General features: G+C 42.2%; 2 protein-coding genes across 4 annotated transcripts; one reads left to right on the forward strand and one right to left on the reverse strand.

Moving 5' to 3' along the window:
- The first annotated feature begins 699 nt into the window (after positions 1 to 699).
- Positions 700 to 6,416, forward strand: LOC135533576 (cobalamin trafficking protein CblD-like). 3 transcript variants are annotated; one of them, XM_064960862.1, is made up of 8 exons: positions 700 to 762; positions 1,303 to 1,341; positions 1,465 to 1,612; positions 3,345 to 3,565; positions 3,740 to 3,848; positions 4,534 to 4,652; positions 5,480 to 5,587; positions 5,778 to 6,416. In XM_064960862.1, the coding sequence occupies exons 2-8, from the start codon at positions 1,333 to 1,335 to the stop codon at positions 5,991 to 5,993; spliced, it is 930 nt and encodes a 309-aa protein (XP_064816934.1). In that variant the 5' UTR covers positions 700 to 762; positions 1,303 to 1,332; the 3' UTR covers positions 5,994 to 6,416. The 3 variants fall into 3 exon arrangements, with proteins under 3 accessions (XP_064816934.1, XP_064816937.1, XP_064816936.1); XM_064960865.1 differs by having other exon boundaries at positions 5,501 to 5,587; XM_064960864.1 differs by lacking the exon at positions 700 to 762 and adding an exon at positions 785 to 1,052.
- Positions 6,417 to 7,818: 1,402 nt separating this feature from the next.
- Positions 7,819 to 16,596, reverse strand: LOC135533575 (ly6/PLAUR domain-containing protein 6-like). Its single transcript, XM_064960861.1, has 4 exons — positions 16,434 to 16,596; positions 11,611 to 11,709; positions 10,398 to 10,528; positions 7,819 to 9,276 (listed from the first exon to the last, which is right to left on the reverse strand). The coding sequence occupies exons 1-4, from the start codon at positions 16,549 to 16,551 to the stop codon at positions 9,094 to 9,096; spliced, it is 531 nt and encodes a 176-aa protein (XP_064816933.1). The 5' UTR covers positions 16,552 to 16,596; the 3' UTR covers positions 7,819 to 9,093.
- Between the last annotated feature and the right edge of the window lie 4,202 nt (positions 16,597 to 20,798).

Consider the following 20,798-nt stretch of genomic DNA (forward strand, 5'->3'; position numbering starts at 1 on the left):
TTAGCTAGCTCTCAGCTCTGTTGTGGTCATCAGATTCAGAACTCAGGGCTCAGTTGGTAAGAGTGTGGTGCTAGCTAGCAATGGCAAGGTTGTGGGTTCAATTCCCACATGGATCACATACACATTCTATAAATGTACAGTATGCACTCAGGGTACTTTGAGTCAGTTTAGATGAAAGAGTCTGCTCAGGGGAAAATACATTGACTCTTCACATCCAGCTTCTCTCTGTCTACTGGTGGTGGAAGGTCAGTCCACAATAGAGTAGGCTGTATGGTTATATCATTGGCAGCAAAGGAAAATACCTTCTGATTGTATGATAATGTATTATAAAGAGGGAGGCTGCAATAATACATCTCTATGGGAGGTCAAGCCTGCAGCTCAGTGGGAGACGGATGGATGGTGAATGGAGTCACTGATTATAATTATTTACAATACCCTAAAAGATATGCCTTAGTTGTCAAGTAGTATATTACTTACTGCGCAGAGGTCTAGTAATCAGTAGACTACTTTTTTGTGATTATAGCTATCACAATTTCAACAAGGTTATTTTATTGAACAGCAGTCGACCTAGGTGGGCTTTTCCATTATACATTTTTAAAATTAATTTTCCTGATTCGTGTAGATATGTTGCCATCTGGCGGACATCCTCTAAAAACACATACAATCAAAAAGCTCGGTTTGTCCCTCGTCGTATACTGTTCTCAAGTCATGTGAACTCGCATACGTGCGGACGTGCTGCAGCGTACATAGTCGTCTGGTTAGGTAAGATCATTATGTTCCTTTACATAACAGCACACATTAACGCGAATATTTCAGGAACTTAACGCATATCATCGTGTTGTAATGGTGTATGTTTACATTGAAATGTAACTTTGAAAACGATGAAATTGTCATCTCAAACTTACGTCTGTCGCGAACGGGAGTGCAGCCGATCAAAACAAACATGACTGGACTTGTATGTCAGCTCTTTTAGCTACCAAGCTAATCAGCATAGCCAGGCTGTCTGTCGTTGCCAGTTGTCAACAACAACACTAGTTAGCTGTATCGAATACGTATGTATGATCTTGTTGTTGTCCCTTTTAACTTGCTAGATAGTCAAACGCATAGCAGGAAACAACAATATGACGCAATCGCTAAGACAACACTCATTATATAACCGTGCAAGCTAACTTGCAATATCAAGTTTACGTTTGATCAATTCAATGATATTTCCCAACTGTGCTGTATTTTGTCTGTGCTGCCTATTAGCTGTCCTATTATGTAATGTCACATGTAGTATTCATATTCTTTCCACATCTTCAGGTGTAAAACTAGTGACAGAGGGCCACCGGGATGACTAGTGTAAGTACTAAACCTTCACATTACAACATATATTAGACGGTAATGTAATAGCATTGTGCTATAATACTGTAGCTAGGGTGCTTGACGCTTTTCCTCTGATTGATTTGATTAATAACCGTGTAGGTGCTGTGTGGCCGAGCCCGGCTGTTGATGACCCAGTCGTCAGGGCGTCAGGCCCTCGCTGCACTCAGGGTGGGCTGGATACGAACCTTCTCAGCTGCTGGTTCTGATGAGCCTTATTTTGTCGTGTCACGGGGGGACTCAGACTCAGGTAGGCTACTGCTATATATCGACCACAACACTGGTTCATTTGTTATTTTCGACTAACTGTGACCGTATTTTGGCCTGTGCGTTTTTGAGTTATGAATTGTAATTACAGTGAGTTCGGAAAGTATTCAGACCCCTTCCCATTTTCCACGTTTTGTTACGTTACAGACTTATTATAAAATGTATTATATTTTTAAAAATCCCTCATTACTCTACACACCACCCAATCATGACAAAGCGAAAACAGGTTACATTCTTTCGGTGCAAATTCATTAAAGAGATTCAAACAGAAATACCATATTTAAGTTTTCCAACCCTTTTCTATGAGACTTGAAATTGAGCTCAGGTGCATCCTGTTTCCACTGATCATCCTTGAGATGTTTCTACAACTTGACTGGAGTCCACCTGTGGTAAATTAAATTGGTTGGACATGATTTGGAAAGGCACACACCTGTCTATATAAGGTCCCACTGTTGACAGTGCATGTCAAAGCAAAAACCAAGCCATGAGGTGGAAGGACTTGTCTGTATAGCTCTGAGACAGGATTGTGCCGAGGCACAGATCTGGGGAAGGGTACCAAAACATTTCTGCAGCATTGAAGGTCCCCAAGAACACAGTGGCCTCCATCATTCTTAAATGGAAGAAGTTTGGAACCACCAAGAGTCTCCCTAGAGCTGGCCGCCCAGCCAAACTGAGTAATCGAGGGAGAAGGGCCTTGGTCAGCGAGGTGACCAAGAACCCGATGGTCACTCTGAGCTCCAGATTTACATTATGGAGATGGGAGAACCTTCCAGAAGGACAACCATCTCTGCAGCACTCCACCAATCAGGCCTTTATGGTAGAGTGGCCAGATGGCAGACACTCCTGAGTAAAAGGTGCCTGACAGCGTGTTTGGAGTTTGTCAAAAGGCACCTAAAGGACTCTCAGACCATGGGAAACAAGATTCCCCTTTCTGATGAAACCAAGATTGAACTATTTGGCCTATGGGGATGTTTTTCAGTGGCAAGGACTGGGAAACTTTCGAGGGAAAGATGAACGGAGAAAAGTACAGAGAGATCCTTGATGAAAACTTTCTCAAGAGCACCCAGGACCTCAAACTGGGGTGGAGTTTCACCTTGCAACAGGACAACGACCCTAAACACACAGCCAAGAGAATGCAGGAGTGGCTTCGGGACAAGTCTCTGAATGTCCTTGAGTGGCCCAGCCAGAGCCCGTACATGAACCCGATCGAACATCTCTGGAGAGACCTGAAAATAGCTGTTCAGTGACGCTCCCCATCTAACCTGATAGACCTTGAGAGGATCTGCAGAGAAAATGGGATAAACTCCCCAAATACAGGTGTGCCAAGCTTGTAGCGTCATACCCAAGAAGACTCAAGGCTGTAATTGCTGCGTCTGAATACTTTTATAAATGTGATATTTCCGTTTATTTTTATTTTTTTAATATATTTGCAAAAAAAAATACAAAAGGTTTTTGCTTTGTCATTATGTGGTATTGTGTGTAGATTGATGAGGGGAAAAAACTATTTAATCAATTTTAGAATAAGGCTGTAACGGAACAAGATGTTAGTTAGAAGTTATGGGGTCTGAATACTTTCCGAATGCACTGTGTGCATTTAAAAATTAAATTGAGAAAATGATCTCAAACATTCCATAACTATAGCTACTGTTAGGCAGAAAATACGTTGTCAAACAGATTTAACATTATTATATTATACTCCTCTTTCTCCCAACCAGGCCCGAGGACAGTATGGCCTGATGAGAACATGGGACCCTTTGGCCCCCAGGACCAGCGGTTCCAGTTGCCAGGTAACTCGGGCTTTGACTTTCACCTGGAAGGCATGGCAGACCAGAGGATTAAAGGCCCAGTCCACAGGACGGTACCTGACGTTCTGACTGCTGCTACTAGCAACGAGAGACATGAGTTTGTAATGGCCCAGTTTGTCAGCGAGTTTCAGGTAAATACGTCACTCACAATAACTCCTTAACTAAAGAAACGTGTCCTTATTCAATTGTAAATAAAAAAAATGGATATTATTCTTAAACATTTAAAAAATATATTTAAAAAATGTCTATAATGTTTCATACTGGTAGAGTTATATGTTGACTACTTAGATGTTTTTTCTTTGTAGGGCAAAATTGGTCCCATGTTATCGAGGAGCGTCCGCAAGGCAGAGCACTACTTTGATCAGCCCAATGTGGACTGTTCTATACAGACCTGTCCTGAGCTGCTGAAGAAAGGTAGCATGGTGTAGTCATACTTATCATACTTATATTATCATAATGTTAACTATTCATGTTGTTTTTTTGTTTTTTTTACCCCTTTTTCTCCCCAATTTCGTGGTTTCCAATTGTTTTAGTAGCTACTATCTTGTCTCATCGCTACAACTCCGAAGGTTGAAAGGCATGCGTCCTCCGATACACAACCCAACCAAGCCACACTGCTTCTTAACACAGTGTGCATCCAACCCGGAAGCCAGCCGCACCAATGTGTCGGAGGAAACACCGTGCACCTGGCAACCTTGGTTAGCGCGCACTGCGCCCGGCCCGCCACAGGAGTCGCAATGAGACAAGGATTTCCATACTGGCCAAACCCTCCCTAACCCGGACGACGCTAGGCCAATTGTGCGTCGCGGCCGGTTACGACAGAGCCTGGGCGCGAACCCAGAATCTCTGGTGGCACAGCTGGCGCTGCAGTACAGCGCCCTTAACCACTGCGCCACCCGGGAGGCCCCCATTCATGTCATGTTTTATCAACCGCAGCCCACACACGTCAGATAGTTTATATTGCACACAGCCATGTCCACTAGGGGAAGTAACTGCATTGCTAACGTCACTAATGTTGTCCAAGTGGGTGATAGCTGACTTCTGTCGGCCTATTGGCTAGTAGCAGTTGTGTAACACGTCTCTTCATTTCCTCTGTCAGAGTTTGAATCCTATTTCCCCTCGGCCCCAGCCAGCGCCATCACTGTTGTCACGGTGAAACACACGAGATGTGAGGTGATCGACAAAGAAGTGATCGACAGAGAACAGCTCCTTCACAAAGTGAGTTGGAATGGCCACTGGTTGTTTCTCATTGATATGGATTCAGTGATGCTAATTTCAGTCAATTATTCTGCCATCACATTTTGGAGTTGTAGTTCTGCGTACTTATTGAAGGTCTTACTCTGTAAGACCCTTTATTGGTGAACTGTTTTCTTGTCTGTTAACTGTCAGTTAGTTTGACTAATGACTGATACTAGATGTTTTCTGTTAGTTTGACTACTGACAGATACTAGATGTTTTCTGTTAGTTTGACTACTGACAGATACTAGATGTTTTCTGTTAGTTTGACTACTGACAGATACTAGATGTTTTCTGTTAGTTTGACTACTGACAGATACTAGATGTTGTCTGTTAGTTTGACTACTGACAGATACTAGATGTTTTCTGTTAGTTTGACTACTGACAGATACTAGATGTTTTCTGTTAGTTTGACTACTGACAGATACTAGATGTTTTCTGTTAGTTTGACTACTGACAGATACTAGATGTTTTCTGTTAGTTTGACTACTGACTGATACTAGATGTTGTCAGTTAGTTTGACTACTGACAGATACTAGATGTTGTCAGTTAGTTTGACTACTGACTGATACTAGATGTTGTCAGTTAGTTTGACTACTGACAGATACTAGATGTTTTCTGTTATTTCAGTTAGTTTGACTACTGACAGATACTAGATGTTTTCTGTTATTTCAGTTAGTTTGACTACTGACAGATACTAGATGTTTTCTGTTAGTTTGACTACTGACAGATACTAGATGTTGTCAGTTAGTTTGACTACTGACAGATACTAGATGTTTTCAGTTAGTTTGACTACTGACAGATACTAGATGTTTTCTGTTATTTCCCAGTTTGTTAGTGGTGCTAAGGAAATCTGCTTTGCTCTGTGGACAGCTGGCTTCTGGGCTGACTTCATTGACCCCTCATCAGGATCAGCTGTGAGTTGTTCTCCTACCTGTTTTTGTTTGTTCATGAATTGTTTATGTCAAAATATCTATATAATGTGTAATACATATGTAATGTAATATTCGTGTACTGTTTACTGTGCTTCATCAATCTGAGCTATTTTCCAGGAGACAGTATGTAGTCTTCAAGACAACCACATCATTCCTTTGTCTTGTCCCACAGTTCTTCGGGTCTCACTCCAACCACCCACTACTCAGAGAGGAGGAGTGGAACCGTCTGGGTTTCCATATCGAGGCCTCTGGTTCCTGCACAGTTATCCGTCACGTCCTGAGGGGAACACCTACGTTTGTTGGAACTGTTTTCACCACTGCACCTGCTAACAGTGACGTCATTGAAAGACTTCAAGGCCAGTCAAGTGCATTTGAAGACGGGGACTAGTTTTTATATTTTGTTATCACCATGTGAGAATGATGTATCTCACTATCCAGAAGACTGTTTGTGCCCTGACCTATGTTTGTTCACTCTGGATTGTTCTGGAGGAAAACTGTTGCCCATTATGCCGTTGTCTTCACCACACCAGCATGGAGAGGAAGTTCTAATGCGTTGTTGTCTTCAGACGCATGCCTAACGATGTTAACCTGGTCCCAGATCTGTTTGTGTTGTTCTGTTAGTGCGGTCTTGCCAAAGTTGGTAAGAGGACACAAACAGATCTGGGACCAGGCTATATAACTATGTACTTGGAAGTAGACAGGTAGGTTGCGTACAGTAGTGCTGCGATCTTTCTTTGACTCTGATGATATCATAAAGAATTGACTGAGGAAGATCCCTTTGACACCCAATAAACCACCTAGCTACCTTTGACTGAGGGCCATTTTTCTGGCCTTGGTGCTGAAGAGCCGTGAGATATAACTCAGAAGGCAATGTTCCGCATTCATAGGTAAACGCTGCATATCTCAGTTCAATCTGAAATCATCTTTACATTTATATCGTGCTGCAACACTCAAATTCAGCACTACGGATTGAATCTAGTCTAATATAGTAAACACTTTCCGACTAATCTAGTGTCTACAGACTATTGCTACTGTACAGGGTTTTCCTTCACTTGCACAATGGGAATATAAATATGGTGTCTTGGAGGAGTCTGTTGTACGTTTCCACCATAATCAATTAAAATGTCTATGTTGCTGGTATGGTACACACATCATTCAGTCATTTAATTATTCAATCATCTAATGTATGTAAGAAAGTAGCAACTGGTGAGGCAACACACAACACTAAACAAAATAATGAATAGCTAATCCAAAAGAGATTTTCAGTTTGTCCTCTGTCCTCTTTGCATACGATTAGAAATGTAGACAATGCAATTAACTCTTTGCTAATTTCCTAGCGCTAATTAGGGAACACAAACACTAGGAGAAATTAAAATGAATATGCCTGGCCTTGAGGTAATGCGTTACTCTGCATCTTAGTGCTAGAGGTGTTCGAATCCAGGCTGTATCTCATCTGGCCGTGATTGGGAGTCCCATAAAAATATGACTTCTGGGCCTTCTCTTTTAGTAAAGTGTTCCCAGGACAAAGAGTATGTTGTTTGGGTAAGAGAAACCTCTCATTTCAAACCTCTAAAAACATCAGGTTAAACACTGATTTGAGAAGGACTGATGGGTTTGGTTTGGAACTGTGGCCACCCAGTCTGTCGGCCAGAATCAGATAAAGAAAGTCCTTTCAAATGAACACCCCTGCAGCTTAACATAGTCTCCTCCACAAGGCTTTTAAACTACACCTCCTGGACGCAGAGGCTCTGAGAAAGACATGACCTTTTTACTTCCCGGAGAGGAAAGCAGAGAGGTGAGAAAAAGAGAGGGGTGTTAGAATGGTCCTTTTTTCTGCACCTCTAAGCTCCAAACCTTTCGTTGTATTTCTGCCTAATGTTACCTTAACTGTGAAACTTTACCCCAGTCTGACTCTACACGCCTCATGCTGGATCTAAAATATCTTGCATTCCACAAACTACACTATCTGGTTGTGTGGATACTGTTTATACTGTAGAAACATGTTCAGGCAAACAATACATTTAATGGTGAACACAATGTATACCAAACCTGGTATAATACATTTAATGGTGAACACAATGTATACCAAACCTGGTATAATACATTTAATGGTGAACACAATGTATACCAAACCTGGTATAATACATTTAATGGTGAACACAATGTATACCAAACCTGCTATAATACATTTAATGGTGAACACAATGTATACCAAACCTGGTATAATACATTTAATGGTGAACACAATGTATACCAAACCTGGTATAATACATTTAATGGTGAACACAATGTATACCAAACCTGGTATAATACATTTAATGGTGAACACAATGTATACCAAACCTGGTATAATACATTTAATGGTGAACACAATGTATACCAAACCTGGTATAATACATTTAATGGTGAACACAATGTATACCAAACCTGGTATAATACATTTAATGGTGAACACAATGTATACCAAACCTGGTATATGGGATCTGTACAGGAAGTTTAGACCATCATCGTCAAGACGATATGCTAATCAATAAGTGGCAACCTTTCTATTGGACAGAACTGTAAGAAATACAGAAACATGTTACAACGTTGTAGTGTTATGGTTGACATATCTTCCACAGCCAGCGCCAGACAGCCAATGGGTTGAGAGGAAATGGGTATGGTGGGCACACAGCCTAAACCAACCAACCAACCACACGACTCCAGGAACAAAAACACCGCACTGCAACCTAGTTCACTTTTCATTCTACCTGAATCCAATGTTAACTAAAGGTATTTAACAATTGTTAAATGTATTAAACAAAATAAATACTATGTACATATATCACATACTGCACATAGAATCCAGTAAATATAACAGGAGAACTTCTTACGATGAGACAAAATCTAGAAGATTCCGTCAATACTGTCTTGGTTAAAAAATAGGAAAAATTAAATAAATTAAACAACAGAAAAGCAACTTCATAAAATTATAACACCAAATATCTGGTGATCAAACTTCAGATCTACTTCCTCTACCATGCAGAAGGAGTGTTAGATGTCATAGACTGTTGGATAGCATGACGCTGATGACGGTCGGAGTGTTAGATGTCATAGACTGTTGGATAGCATGACGCTGATGACAGTAGGAGTGATAGATGTCATAGACTGTTGGATAGCATGACGCTGATGGCGGTAGGAGTGTTAGATGTCACAGACTGTTGGATAGCATGACGCTGATGGCGGTAGGAGTGTTAGATGTCACAGACTGTTGGATAGCATGACGCTGATGGCGGTAGGAGTGTTAGATGTCAGACTGTTGGATAGCATGACGCTGATGACGGTAGGAGTGTTAGATGTCACAGACTGTTGGATAGCATGACGCTGATGATGGTAGGAGTGTTAGATGTCATAGACTGTTGGATAGCATGACGCTGATGACGGTAGGAGTGTTAGATGTCATAGACTGTTGGATAGCATGACGCTGATGACAGTAGGAGTGTTAGATGTCATAGACTGTTGGATAGCATGACGCTGATGACGGTAGAGCTCAGACAGCCAGTGAGCAGCCAGTAGTGTGTGAGTAGACCGTTACTGCTGTGGAGGAGAGAGGTGGTGGAAAAGATGGCGTCTGTCTTGTTTCTTGGCAACTGCATGTTACAGATGTTTCCTTCACAGCAAGCAGTGCAGACCTGGAATCAGGAGTAGAGATAGAATCACCTTTATTCACCTAGTACGTTAACACGCACACACAATTTGAATAGATGAAATGGTGCTCCCAGCAAAAATCTAAATATACAGACAGAACACAGACAAACTACAGACAGAACACAGACAGAACACATACAAATTACAGACAGAACACAGACAGACTACAGACAGAACACAGACAGACTACAGACAGAACACAGACAGACTACAGACAGAACACATACAAACTACAGACAGAACACATACAAACTACAGACAGAACACATACAAACTACAGACAGAACACAGACAGACTACAGACGGAACACAGAACAGACAAACTACAGACAGAACACATACAAACTACAGACAGAACACAGACAGAACAGACAGACAGAACACAGCACAGACTACGGACTGAACACAGACAGACTACGGACCGAACACAGACAGACTACAGACAGAACACAGCACAGACAAACTACAGACAGAACACAGACAGACTACAGACGGAACACAGAACAGACAAACTACAGACAGAACACAGCACAGACTACAGACCGAACACAGACAAACTACAGACAGAACACAGACAGACTACAGACAGAACACAGACAGACTACAGACAGAACAGACAGACAGAACACAGCACAGACTACAGACTGAACACAGACAGACTACGGACCGAACACAGACAGACTACAGACAGAACACAGCACAGACAAACTACAGACCGAACACAGACAGACTACAGACATTCCACAAACAGAACACAGACAGAGGAATTTCCAGAAAGACATTCAAATAACAACTGCTGAGAAGAGAACAGATTCTTATCCAAGTGAGATCATTCTAAACCAGGGCCTGGGGATTACCATGACAGTGTGGTAAATCACACCAGACACCACAGAGCAGAGAGCCACATTCTGAACTGCAAATATTACAAATAAAAGTTCAAACATCATCTTTCTTTCCATACATGCTGTATGTGTGTCCCCGTTGATAACGGCCCCTAGTTAGTCCCTCACCTGGTAAATGAAATGCACTTGTACATTTAGGAGTTGCTTCAGCAGCCGTGTCAGAAATGTAATGTTATTCAAAGGAAAGAGGCTTCTGGAATGACCTTGTATCCTTCATGGTTGTCCTGGGAGCAGCCTGGAGACAGACAGTGGGCCAGGGCCACGCAGCGTTTGGTCACAGACACAGTGTTCCCCTGCACGTCCAACACATGGAGGGTGTAGCAGTACCTGGTCTCTGTCAGACACACTGTCGTTAAAGGTGCAATCTGCAATATTTACAGCTGAGAGATGGATACATTTCATCTGACGTTCAGACACTATGGAATCCTGAGAAATAATGGACCAATGAGCAATAAGTTGAACGATGATAAAAACACATCACTTTCACATTTATTGTATGTCAGTTAATATCAACGCAAATGTAGCTTACTTTTCAACGGCAATGTCATTAATTCCCATGAATATCATGTGTTAACAATTAATGTAAACGCGAATGTAGCGTACTTTTCAACAGCAATGTCATTAATTCCCATGAATATCATGTGTTAACAATTAATGTAAACGCAAATGTAGCTTACTTTTCAACAGCAATGTCATTAATTCCCATGAATATCATGTGTTAACAATTAATGTAAACGCGAATGTAGCGTACTTTTCAACAGCAATGTCATTAATTCCCATGAATATCATGTGTTAACAATTAATGTAAACGCGAATGTAGCGTACTTTTCAACAGCAATGTCATTAATTCCCATGAATATCATGTGTTAACAATTAATGTAAACGCAAATGTAGCTTACTTTTCAACAGCAACGTAATTAATTTCCATGAATATCATGTGTTAACAATCTACTTCTTACTGAAGTGGACGGTAACACTGAAAGAGCCCAAGGTTCAGATGGATTCCAGTGATTTAAACCAATCCTCACATTTCATGTGATAAACTACTATTTATCATTTGTTAATAACTCAAAGAATGTGCTTTTAAGATCAAATCTTTAAGGCAACAAATAACTTCACAATGATTTCAGACATTTAGTAGACAACCATATATCTATATAAAAGAAGAGAGCCTGTGGAATTATACAACCTGCCAATTCAATTTCTTATCTAAACATGTACAGCTTAAGTGAAATACACTATGTTTAAGATACAGAAACCAGCAAAGACAACATTGATAACCCTTCATTTTACAGCCTGGTATTTTCCTGTCATTTATATTTCTGCTGTGGACGGAGTCGAGAGGGTCTGAAGAACAGGGTTTGATGGTAGATACAGAGCAGGCTGTACATACCAGAAATACCTTACTGTAATTACCTCGTGGGCAGTATACGTCTGGAGCCCAGCGATTGCATTCGTAGTTGTCTGGTGCATCTTTGCATGTGAAGCACTTGAACCCTCCAGGATGAGGTGTGGCTGTGGAGACAAGAGGAGACGAGCACAAGTCTATTATTCACCATCTAGATTTAATAATATATTTTTGGTAGATTTAATAACATGTCCCAAAATGAAAAAACACTTCCCTGAATCAATACATTGTCATTACTCAATGAGCTATAGAAGAAATGCAAATTGTACATTTGACTCCTAATTGTGAGTTGTTGTAGTCCTCAGCGCTACAGCGATATGTAGTCCTCAGAGCTACAGCGATATGTAGTCCTCAGCGCTACAGCGATATGTAGTCCTCAGCGCTACAGCGATATGTAGTCCTCAGAGCTACAGCGATATGTAGTCCTCAGAGCTACAGCGATATGTAGTCCTCAGAGCTACAGCGATATGTAGTCCTCAGAGCTACAGCGATATGTAGTCCTCAGAGCTACAGCGATATGTAGTCCTCAGAGCTACAGCGATATGTAGTCCTCAGATCTACAGCGATATGTAGTCCTCAGAGCTACAGCGATATGTAGTCCTCAGAGCTACAGCGATATGTAGTCCTCAGATCTACAGCGATATGTAGTCCTCAGAGCTACAGCGATATGTAGTCCTCAGCGCTACAGCGATTATGTAGTCCTCAGAGCTACAGCGATATGTAGTCCTCAGAGCTACAGCGATATGTAGTCCTCAGATCTACAGCGATATGTAGTCCTCAGATCTACAGCGATATGTAGTCCTCAGAGCTACAGCGATATGTAGTCCTCAGAGCTACAGCGATATGTAGTCCTCAGATCTACAGCGATATGTAGTCCTCAGATCTACAGCGATATGTAGTCCTCAGAGCTACAGCGATATGTAGTCCTCAGAGCTACAGCGATATGTAGTCCTCAGATCTACAGCAAACAAAGGATTGATGTTGCTGCTACAAACAGAGAGCGACTTTCCTTTAAAAACATACATTTAACTACAGTACATACAGGACATTTAACTACACTACACACAGGACATTTAACTACAGTACATACAGGACATTTAACTACACTACACACAGGACATTTAACTACACTACACACAGGACATTTAACTACAGTACATACAGGACATTTAACTACACTACACACAGGACATTTAACTACACTACACACAGGACATTTAACTACACTACACACAGGACATTTAACTACAGTACATACAGGACATTTAACTACACTACACACAGGACATTTAACTACACTACACACAGGACATTTAACTACAGTACATACAGGACATTTAACTACACTACACACAGGACATTTAACTACACTACACACAGGACATTTAACTACAGTACACACAGGACATTTAACTACAGTACATACAGGACATTTAACTACACTACACACAGGACATTTAACTACAGTACACACAGGACATTTAACTACAGTACATACAGGACATTTAACTACAGTACATACAGGACATTTAACTACAGTACACACAGGACATTTAACTACAGTACATACAGGACATTTAACTACACTACACACAGGACATTTAACTACAGTACATACAGGACATTTAACTACAGTACATACAGGACATTTAACTACACTACACACAGGACATTTAACTACACTACACACAGGACATTTAACTACAGTACATACAGGACATTTAACTACACTCACTCTGTGTGTCTTTGTTAAGTGTTCTATTATGAGAGGACAATACAGTTTGAATTGAATTAATGAACCATCAGTTCAACCATCTAGATTCTAGAATAGAATGGTCACGAAACTTTGCATGGACCATCTGCCGTGATCAAACAGTAGGCTTGTCTGGTTTGTTCAATTGGCAACCATTATGTTAGTACTAAGAACACTGGGAATCAGGCCTCCCATTGGATATTGTGCATCCCAAATGGCACCCTATTCCCTGTATAGTGCACTAATTTTGATCAAGGCCCATGGGGTAGTAGTGCACTATAAAGGGAATGGCATACCATTTGGGACACATCCTAAGACAGCTACAGGTCTTAGGGTCATCCAAACTTCACTCAGCGAACAAAAGTCTGCCTGCCTGCCAGTCTCACTCTCACACACACACACACACACACACACACACACACACACACACACACACACACACACACACACACATACTCCCTCTAATCCACCCTCCATACCCCAAGCCCCCAGGGCTGGTCCAGGTCATCCTATCCCCCTGTACATGCCGGGGCGTGGGTCCAAACAGACACCCATTTCTTGGGGAATTCAGCTCAGGTATCGCTATGAAATGAACAACCATAAACCTGATATAGGAGCTCTTGGCTTATCAGATGTTGAAGGCAGATTGTGCCAAGAGAGCTGAGGTAAAAGACATTAGATGAGATTTCAGTGTTTGACTGCAGGGAGATGGAGGGGAGTAGAGGAGGGGAAGGTGGAACCATTAGGGGTCTGACCTCGTACGTGCCTCTGCCTCTTAGAGCTACTGTGCGTTTCCATCCTTCTCGCGCGGCGGTGAGCCCAGGTCTCCCTGTGGACCAGTATACTGTACTGTCGTCTGAAGAACTGACGGCTGAGGGACAGAATGCGACTCAGTTTCACAGAGAGAAAGGGGTGGGAAACAGGAAGTCACGTCTGGAAACTCGCATACATCTTACTGATACCCAACACCGCAGATGGTTTTCAATTTTACCTTTGTTTAACTAGGCAAGTCAGTTAAGAACAAATTCTCATTTACAATGACGGCCTAGGAACAGTGGGTTAACTGCCTGTTCAGGGGCAGAACGACAGATTTGTACCTTGTCAGCTCTAACCACTAGGCTACCCTGCCGCCCCAGTAGGCCAGAGACTGTGTCACACAGTGGTACAAGTTCTGAGTGGATGAGGAAGATGTCTCTACACTGGCGTTGTGGATACATATTGTTTTATTATAATGTCTTCATCTAGATATGGAAAGTACCTTCAAAGATGAAGGCAGGGTGGAGAGAGGCCTGACTGTGACCATTACTAACTGTGGCCATGTCACCTTTGTCTGGGGATCAGAGCAGGGGCGGCATGCACCTCAAAGATCTGAGGGGGCACAAAGTATGTGAGGATGGCTGGGGGGGGTGTTCGGCAAAGGGCCAAGCCTTTCAAGAATTTTGCCTTTTTCAAACACCTGAAACAGCCTTTATTCTACAATCCCACCCTTCAGTCCCACCATTAAGCTCCACTCAACCCCTCCCATCTATCTCTGTTTGGATTTTGATTTGCTAATATATTTGTTCAACTGTGCTGTGATGTTTCACAAAAGTTCTGAACCTTTCTATTCTCATAGTTTATACAGATCGTAAGTTAAAGATAAAGATTTTTGCTAAGAGTGTTATTATATAGTGCTTCTGAGTGGCGCAGCGATCTAAGGCACTGCATCTCAGTGCAAGAGAGATGTCACTACAGTCCTTGGTTCGAATTCAGGCTGTATCACATCCGACCGTGATTGGGAGTCCCATAGGGCCCAGCGTTGTCCAGGTTTGGCCGGGGTAGGCCGTCATTGTAAATAAGAATTTGTTCTTAACTGACTTGCCTAGTTAAATAAAGGTTCAATTTAAATATTATTTATCGATTGACTATGACATTTTAAATCCCCCAGCAGTGCTATTTGCAGAGTTAGCTCCAAATGTTGCAATTCTTCAGCCATTCCTGAACCTGTGAACAAAAACAAGCTACATATTGACAGTACCAAAACAAATCAGCTAATGATTCTGTCTCTTCGCAGCAAAATCTGCAGAGCTGGGATGGTTGTATCCCACATATAGATAAAATGTTATTGGTTGCAAGAATGTCGTATCATAATCTAAGTTTTGAATCCAGCGTTGTTTTGTTTTTTTAAATATTTTTTATCAGTTTATAAACCATGTGCCATGGAATCAGTACATTGAAATCTCTCCCCAACTATTTTGTAATCTATATGGAGCAGCTGTCCATTTTTGGTCCTTAAATAAAACTGCTATACTTTTTTAATTTATCGCAATTGTCTTTGACCAATGTTGTTCTTTAATGCTGAGAGAACGTTCCTTACGTTCTCCCCCCTTCCACTTGCCTCTTCCGTTTTTGCAGGTAATGCTGCAATTACTTGTTTGTAATTTTGAGTAGAGCAGACATTTCCAGATGTTTCTGTTGGCTGCGTGTGTGACATAACTCCACCAGTCCTATTTATGACATCATTTAGACCAGTTTTGGGGGGGTTTACTTATTTCTCTATTTTTTATTTATTTTTATCAATTACCATATTTTGAGTTTAACCTTAATATTTGTTGTCATATTTGTTCTGTCTTTTCTGGGGGATTAAACTGAAATTGAAACCAACTTTCTACAGCTTGTTTTATAAATAGCGACTCTAATTTGATTGGTAGCCTGAAATGGCTTCTTGATGTCTAGTTATGAGGTTTGGAGATTGGGAACCTATCTGGGCGAGCTAAAGACAAATTCATAAAAGAAGAACGAAAAAATTAATCATAATAATATAAAATTACAATAATATATATTTAAAAAAACAAACATTTACAGGACAAATCTGAGGGGGAACGAGCCCCTGTGTGCCCCCATAAGAACTCTGGATCAGAGGGTCATGGATGGATGCCTTTTCTCTTGGCTGTTATAATGGTCACATCACAGTATTGATGACTCATTTCAAAGGTCACGGAGACATTGCCAGCAGACTCAACCAGAAGGAAAGAAAGGTGCGACTCCATCCACCACAATCTGATACAAAAATACATTTCCAATACATTGTATTCATACTTGATGGATGGAGAAGGATGATGTCCTTCACAGTGAAGTCCCGCGATTGAGCCGCTTCCAGCCAATCAGCGATTAGCGTTAAAAGTAGGACCCAGGCTGCTGGCCAGGCCTCCATCATTGGCTGAGACCTTCCACATGCAGCTGTCTGATTGGTCAACGTCCAGGACACTGTTGAGGGAAATCAATCAGTGAATAAAATATTAAAGGTAAACATCCTCAGAGTTGGAGAGAGACAGCGACAGAGAGAAAGACAGAGATGGATTGAGAGAGATCGATCAGTACATCCGGAGTAGGTGATCAGTTGTCTGTATCTCACTCATGCTGTTGTGTGCGCTGTGCTTTGCTTCATTAGCTAGATGTCATCCAGACACCGACTCAGATGGCATCCAGTAACTAACCCTTTAGTGAATCCCATGAAGCTCGGATCACAGTCTACATACAGTGAGTGGATTCATGAAGGCTTTTCTCAGGTTGCTTGAACGGGGTAAAGGATTACTTTGAGGAACAACATATTATATATATTACATGTTATTAAATCTGTATTAAATCTAAATAATCTATTCTAGTTTATATCTATTAAATGATATTAAGTCTGTATTAATAATATGCTACTAAATCATCTATTATAGTCTACAACTACTAACTATCCCTATTCCCCTCCCATTGAAAACACATTGTAACTACTAACTATCCCTATTCCCCTCCCATTGAAAACACATTGTAACTACTAACTATCCCTATTCCCCTCCCATTGAAAACACATTGTAACTACTAACTATCCCTATTCCCCTCCCATTGAAAACACATTGTAACTACTAACTATCCCTATTCCCCTCCCATTGAAAACACATTGTAACTACTAACTATCCCTATTCCCCTCCCATTGAAAACACATTGTAACTACTAACTATCCCTATTCCCCTCCCATTGAAAACACATTGTAACTACTAACTATCCCTATTCCCCTCCCATTGAAAACACATTGTAACTGAACAAATGGTTATGGCAGTAAGAGAGCTCCAGCTCTAGGTCAGGCTCCTGGCCCCCACCGGTCACACAGCGGCCCAGAGAGGATGACTCAGTCATGGGGAAGTCATGTTAAGTAAGCCAAAGCTCTACAGCTAAATAACCAGTCAGATTATCGGATATTCATGTTGTTAATCCCTGACTCTGTAAAACAATGAGAGGAGCTGGACAAAAAGAAGACCAACTAGATTAGAGATGGAATGTCTGTTTTGTTTTCCTATGATATACAGCCTGACTACCAGCCCAGGCCAGAGAGGACAATGGTGGGTCTGCCTGGAGGGAGACTGGTGTCTGCCCCACTAAAGACCATCTTTACTTCCATACCAGTGAGCCTGGTAAATGGGACCAGTACCCATGACAAAGCCCCCGATGCTGGACTCTCTATGGCTTCAGACCAGGGACAGATAATGAGCCTCCTCTCCTCCTCCATGACTCTGGAAACACAGACTCAACTTGGTTCCACAATGTAGGGGCCAATGGCAGGGGTTCAATTACTCAATACACAATGTAGGGGCCAATGGCAGGGGTTCAATTACTCAAACCACAATGTAGGGGCCAATGGCAGGGGTTCAGTTACTCAAACCACAATGTAGGGGCCAATGGCAGGGGTTCAATTACTTAAACCACAATGTAGGGGCAATGGCAGGGGTTCAATTACTCAAACCACAATGTAGGGGCCAATGGCAGGGGTTCAATTACTTAATCCACAATGTAGGGGCCAATGGCAGGGGTTCAATTACTCAAACCACAATGTAGGGGCCAATGGCAGGGGTTCAATTACTCAATACACAATGTAGGGGCCAATGGCAGGGGTTCAATTACTCAAACCACAATGTAGGGGCCAATGGCAGGGGTTCAATTACTCAATACACAATGTAGGGGCCAATGGCAGGGGTTCAATTACTCAATACACAATGTAGGGGCCAATGGCAGGGGTTCAATTACTCAATACACAATGTAGGGGCCAATGGCAGAGGTTCAATTACTCAAACCACAATGTAGGGGCCAATGGCAGGGGTTCAATTACTCAAACCACAATGTAGGGGCCAATGGCAGGGGTTCAATTACTCACACCACAATGTAGGGGCCAATGGCAGGGGTTCAATTACTCAAACCACAATGTAGGGGCCAATGGCAGGGGTTCAATTACTCAAACCACAATGTAGGGGCCAATGGCAGGGGTTCAATTACTCAAACCACAATGTAGGGGCCAATGGCAGGGGTTCAATACTGATACGGTTGGAATTTTACACCTTGCAGAGATAAGATATTGATGGACTTCATTAATCCACTTTCTGCCGAAAACTGAAACTTTTATTCCACTATTACATAGCCCACCTTTACCTCCATTTAAAACCTGGTAATGTGAGCCATTTCTTATTTTTATAATTCATTTATTCACACAATTTACTATGCTAAGTAGTCTTATCCCATATCAGAAAGATAATAAATATTCATTGATTGAACTTCAAACAAACTCCCCAATCTCTAATAAGAAGCCTTGGTGTGCATCATTATTCAATAAAGTAGCTTGAATAAAGCACATTAGCAAAAAGCTAGAGGATGACCAGATCTAGCCAGCCTTGGCTTGAACATGAAGTCAGATTTATAAGATTGTATTTTTGCCTACTGCCCATCATGACGACCGTACGGTTGTATTTTTGCCTGCTGTCCTTCATGACGACCGTACGGTTGTATTTTTGCCTGCTGCCCTTCATGATGACCGTACGGTTGTATTTTTGCCTGCTGCCCTTCATGACGACCGTACGGTTGTATTTTTGCCTGCTGCCCATCATGACGACCGTACGGTTGTATTTTTGCCTGCTGCCCATCATGACGACCGTACGGTTGTATTTTTGCCTGCTGTCCTTCATGACGACCGTAAGGTTGTATTGTTGCCTGCTGCCTTTCATGACGACGGTACGGTTGTATTGTTGCCTGCTGCCTTTCATGACGACCGTACGGTTATATTGTTGCCTGCTGCCCTTCATGACGACGGTACGGTTGTATTGTTGCCTGCTGCCTTTCATGACGACCATACGGTTGTATTGTTGCCTGCTGCCTTTCATGACGACCGTATAGTTGTATTGTTGCCTGCTGCCCTTCATGACGACCGTACGGTTGTATTTATGCCTGCTGCCTTTCATGACGACCGTACGGTTGTATTTTTGCCTGCTGCCCTTCATGATGACGGTACGGTTGTATTTTTGCCTGCTGCCCTTCATGACGACCGTAAGGTTGTATTGTTGCCTGCTGCCCTTCATGACGACGGTACGGTTGTATTTTTGCCTGCTGCCTTTCATGACGACCGTACGGTTGTATTTTTGCCTGCTGCCCTTCATGATGACGGTACGGTTGTATTTTTGCCTGCTGCCCTTCATGACGACCGTAAGGTTGTATTGTTGCCTGCTGCCCTTCATGACGACGGTACGGTTGTATTTTTGCCTGCTGCTCTTCATAACGACCGTAAGGTTGTATTGTTGCCTGTTGCTCTTCATGACGACCGTAAGGTTGTATTGTTGCCTGCTGCTCTTCATGACGACCGTAAGGTTGTATTGTTGCCTGCTGCCCTTCATGACGACCGTAAGGTTGTATTGTTGCCTGCTGCTCTTCATGACGATGGTACGGTTGTATTGTTGCCTGCTGCTCTTCATGACGACCGTAAGGTTGTATTGTTGCCTGCTGCTCTTCATGACGATGGCACGGTTATATTGTTGCCTGCTGCCCTTCATGACGACGGTACGGTTGTATTGTTGCCTGCTGCCTTTCATGACGACCATACGGTTGTATTGTTGCCTGCTGCCTTTCATGACGACCGTATAGTTGTATTGTTGCCTGCTGCCCTTCATGACGACCGTACGGTTGTATTTATGCCTGCTGCCTTTCATGACGACCGTACGGTTGTATTTTTGCCTGCTGCCCTTCATGATGACGGTACGGTTGTATTTTTGCCTGCTGCCCTTCATGACGACCGTAAGGTTGTATTGTTGCCTGCTGCCCTTCATGACGACAGTACGGTTGTATTTTTGCCTGCTGCTCTTCATAACGACCGTAAGGTTGTATTGTTGCCTGTTGCTCTTCATGACGACCGTAAGGTTGTATTGTTGCCTGCTGCCCTTCATGACGACCGTAAGGTTGTATTGTTGCCTGCTGCTCTTCATGACGATGGTACGGTTGTATTGTTGCCTGCTGCTCTTCATGACGACCGTAAGGTTGTATTGTTGCCTGCTGCTCTTCATGACGACCGTACGGTTGTATTGTTGCCTGCTGCTCTTCATGACGACAGTACTTTTGTATTGTTGCCTGCTGCTCTTCATGACGACCGTAAGGTTGTATTGT

The sequence above is a fragment of the Oncorhynchus masou genome, unplaced genomic scaffold, assembly GCF_036934945.1.
Source record: "Oncorhynchus masou masou isolate Uvic2021 unplaced genomic scaffold, UVic_Omas_1.1 unplaced_scaffold_2466, whole genome shotgun sequence".
NCBI classification, from domain to species: domain Eukaryota; kingdom Metazoa; phylum Chordata; class Actinopteri; order Salmoniformes; family Salmonidae; genus Oncorhynchus; species Oncorhynchus masou.

Bases quoted from the DNA above. Each gene is read 5' to 3' on its own strand.
- LOC135533576 (XM_064960862.1), top strand. The intron at 4,653-5,479 runs GTGAGTTGGAAT...GACAGATACTAG, and splicing joins GAGAACAGCTCCTTCACAAA to ATGTTTTCTGTTATTTCCCA. The intron at 5,588-5,777 runs GTGAGTTGTTCT...CTTGTCCCACAG, and splicing joins ACCCCTCATCAGGATCAGCT to TTCTTCGGGTCTCACTCCAA.
- LOC135533575 (XM_064960861.1), bottom strand. From the start codon at position 16,551: ATGATGGAGGCCTGGCCAGCAGCCTGGGTCCTACTTTTAACGCTAATC. The intron at 11,710-16,433 runs GTATGAATACAA...TTGTCTCCACAG, and splicing joins CATCCTTCTCCATCCATCAA to CCACACCTCATCCTGGAGGG. The intron at 9,277-10,397 runs GTCATTCCAGAA...TCCTGATTCCAG, and splicing joins ACAACCATGAAGGATACAAG to GTCTGCACTGCTTGCTGTGA.